Source organism: Verticillium alfalfae, genomic scaffold, assembly GCF_000150825.1.
Source record: "Verticillium alfalfae VaMs.102 supercont1.11 genomic scaffold, whole genome shotgun sequence".
NCBI classification, from domain to species: Eukaryota; Fungi; Ascomycota; class Sordariomycetes; order Glomerellales; family Plectosphaerellaceae; genus Verticillium; species Verticillium alfalfae.
This window is the reverse complement of record NW_003315028.1, coordinates 456,928-460,317: the sequence shown is the minus strand read 5'-3', so window position 1 is coordinate 460,317 and position 3,390 is coordinate 456,928. Positions and strand designations below refer to the sequence as shown.

Sequence of the window (3,390 nt, the reverse complement as noted above, 5' to 3'; positions counted from 1 at the left end):
TGGATCTTCTTCTGGCTGGGCACTGATCCGATTCCGACTGGACGGTGCGGGATAGGGGGGGGGGGACAAGGGACAAGGGGCCAGAAATAAGAATGATGCTGCCCCACGACGTCTTGTCTGGCTAAGTGCTAGGCGTTTCTGCCTGAGGTGGCGAAATTGGCCGAGGAGTACCTATATTCTGGTGCTGGAGGGGGCCTGGAGGACTGTGGGGTGGCGCCCAGGTGCTCGCGGCTGGTATGAGCTGTGTGTATGTGATGGCCTCGAAGGGTCATGTCTGAGGCTGTTAAGAGCAGGGAATGGATATTGAAGAAAGCATATCTGATAATTTGTCATTATTAAATTTGCGCAGTTCGACGACGTCCAGAACAGGTAAGAATGATCACAACCTTGGTCGCAAGGCAGACGTCTCACGGCCGCTGAGTGTGGCAGCACATGTGGCTGGCGCCTCAGCTGGCACTGCGACTCCATCACTTTGTCGATGACGAGTTGCAGCTTCCCCGTCAGACCCGCTATGATTTGTCACACTCGCCCCTCGAAACAGACGTCAACACTGTCAGATGGTGAGCGATCGACGAAATGTCTATGGCCTTTTTCTTCCCTTTCACTCCATGAACATACAATCTGCTCTGCCTCAAGACAAATATTGCAGTTGGAAAGGCTTTCTATAAAACAAACGCTCCAGACCACCCCTCATGCGATTCTCTCCCCTCTTCTCGACCCTCATCTTCACAGTTTCCAGCTTCACCCGCGTTCGGGCCTCCTCACGTCTCACATCCACACTCCGCGTTCGCAACACACCTCTACGCGCTTCCATGCCCATCCCTTTCATCAGCTCGTTCTTTAGCTCCTCGTCCCCTTCCGAGAAGATGTCTTACCCCGATCAGCGGACCAGCGACGAGTGGCGCGCCGTCCTCAACAAGGGTAAATAATCTCTCTCATCCTCCCTTATCTTAGCCAGTAATTCGACGAACATGACATATCCATGCTGACACATCCCAGAGCAATTCCGCATCCTCCGCGAGAAGGGCACCGAGGCCCCCGGCTCCGGCGAGTTTGACAAGCACTACCCCTCCGAGGGCGTCTACGCATGTGCCGGCTGCTCTGCACCCCTCTACAAGGCCAACCACAAGTTCAAGTCGGGCTGCGGCTGGCCTGCCTACTTCGACAGCCTCCCCGGCGCCGTCACCCGCCACGAGGACCGCGCATTCGGTATGGCGCGCACTGAGATTGTCTGCTCCAACTGCGGGGGCCACCTCGGCCACGTCTTCAAGGGGGAAGGGTTTCCCACGCCGACTGACGAGCGACATTGCGTCAACAGCGTCAGCCTGACCTTCTCGCCCGAAGACAAAGCGAAGGCGGAGGGCGCTGCGAGAGAAAGCAAGGCTTGAGATGGTTCATCCCGTCAGCGTGTTCGTTTTTCAGCGTGAGTTGTAGGTGTTTGGGAGGCTGATGGGGCGCGGCCAAGTGCTAATAGCACCTGTGGAGTCTGGCGTGGGGTTGTTGTCGACCTTGTTGTGCCGGAGGGCTGAGAGGCAGTACTCATCACGGGGCCGAATAGTCAGTCAGGTTTGAGTTATGCTTGATACCTTGCAAGGCGTGTTCGATTTAGGACATTGCTCGCGTTGACTGAACCTTCCTCCTCCTGTGATCCACTGCACCGTACCCATTCGGAAAACCACTGCCAGCCATACCAGCTCTGACACCTTGGTGGCCGTCAAGAGCAGCCCCGTTTCAGAGGAAACAGTCACCTCAGTGCAGCGGAAGGCGTGACCAACGTGCCCTGTCCCATCTTAGGGTTTCCTTATGCAGCTCTTCGATCGAAAGCCATCTGCGAAGGCACTGCCCTCGTCAACAAAACCGAACAGAGCGTCCCGTTCCCACATCTGGTTGTCTCTCTCGTCTTCATGCGTACAACTCCCAGTCTTCTCTGACTTTCATCCTTTCTGGCTTTGAATTTCTTTGACTCCTCAAGTTGAGTTTCATTGAATACGTCTTTTCTGCGGTGTACGATATAGAGCAGCCATCCCTCATTGCATCGTTCAGCATGGAAATGCACGACGGTCATGAGCCGTGCAGCGATACGGGCTCGTTAACTGCAAGCATCGCCAGCGACGAGTCCGCGTCCATCAGGCCGCCCCTCCCCTATATACGCTCTCAGAGTTCCGCCGACACTGCGAAGCTCAATTATTTCCGCGGGTACGTCATGGCCTCGGCCGAACCTTCGGACCGTGAAACCTCGAGCACTAAGGTCCACGTCGACCCGTCGCGGTTCGCTCCGCACGCAAGCGGCACGGATGTCCTCGGTCTCAGCACTCCCCCCGCCGTCGTCGCCAGGATCGCCTCCGACAAGCGCAAGGCGGATGCCCTGTCGACCTGTACTTTGCCTTCATCCTCGTCCGCCCAGCCCGCCAAGGTTGTTGACACAAATGTCAGCCGGCCTCGCAAACGATTACGTCTCCTCGTTTCCAGACGCGGATCCGACTCTGCCAGCGCCCAGCCCGAGCAGAAGACTATGGCCGCCAGTCGCGGGGCCGCCAGCTCGCCTATCTCGGCTTGGCTTAGAGATCAGCCCGATAGGCCCGGCGACTATGCCAACGCCGATTTGCCTCCAACAAAAGACGAGGTCTTCGACCCCATCCGCGAAGAGCTTGGGATTTCCAAGCTGGCTCCAAAGTTGCCACATGCCGCTATCATGGCCAGTGTGCAAGCCATCCGCAATGTTGAGGATTTGTTGAAGATTGGTTTCCTAGCCGGGTCGAAGTATCCAATGCATAAGCGCAGAGACAGGAAGTGAGTTATTTAGTATTTCGATGCAGGAAACTTGAAAAGCGAAATTTGCCTACCAAGATTGGGCCCTGGAAAGCCGATTGTCCTACGAATCCGGTAGTACCTTGATGTCAACTGGATACTCAAAGGTCAGGTTCATGAAAGCGTGAGGAGCAATGGAAGTTTGCTTGAGAAACGGACGGCCTACTTCAGAGTCGCCGAGCTGTGGGGGCATCGCTTAAAATGAACAGTTTATCAATGGTATCTCAGTCTTCAACCTTTTTCCTTGCCACATGGTTCCTCAATGAGCCCTAAGACACCATAATCAGTATGCCAGGCCCGGCAAATCGACTACGCGTGTCTTGATGTAGTCAATCATCATCTGGTTGAAGGGCAAACGAAGCAGTAGCGAGCCATGGCTATCAATGGCTTCCTGTGCCACATTCTCCACATTCCGCAGCATCTGCGTTATCGATTTCTTTGCGTCAATGTTTACCCCTCTCTCAAGCCGGTCAAGGTCATCGTCGACATGGTCGTGCATGATGTGTCGGGCCTGGTCAATCAGTAGCAACCCTGCAGCGAGGACACCGCCATCCTGGCTTGTGGCTTCATGCAGTGTTTGTG

The 3,390-nt window shown here is 55.4% G+C and overlaps 2 protein-coding genes across 2 annotated transcripts; both read left to right on the top strand.

Annotated features, from left to right (window-relative positions):
* Window positions 1-534: 534 nt before the first annotated feature.
* Window positions 535-1,621, top strand: VDBG_07959 (methionine-R-sulfoxide reductase B2; the record flags this gene model as incomplete). Its single annotated transcript, XM_003001654.1, has 2 exons — window positions 535-921; window positions 1,000-1,621. 2 exons carry the CDS (start codon window positions 867-869, stop codon window positions 1,386-1,388), a joined length of 444 nt encoding a protein of 147 aa, XP_003001700.1.
* A 423-nt stretch (window positions 1,622-2,044) lies between these two features.
* On the top strand, window positions 2,045-2,794 carry VDBG_07958 (predicted protein; the record flags this gene model as incomplete). The annotated part of the gene is made up of 1 exon (XM_003001653.1): window positions 2,045-2,794. One exon carries the CDS (start codon window positions 2,045-2,047, stop codon window positions 2,792-2,794), a length of 750 nt encoding a protein of 249 aa, XP_003001699.1.
* Window positions 2,795-3,390: the final 596 nt, after the last annotated feature.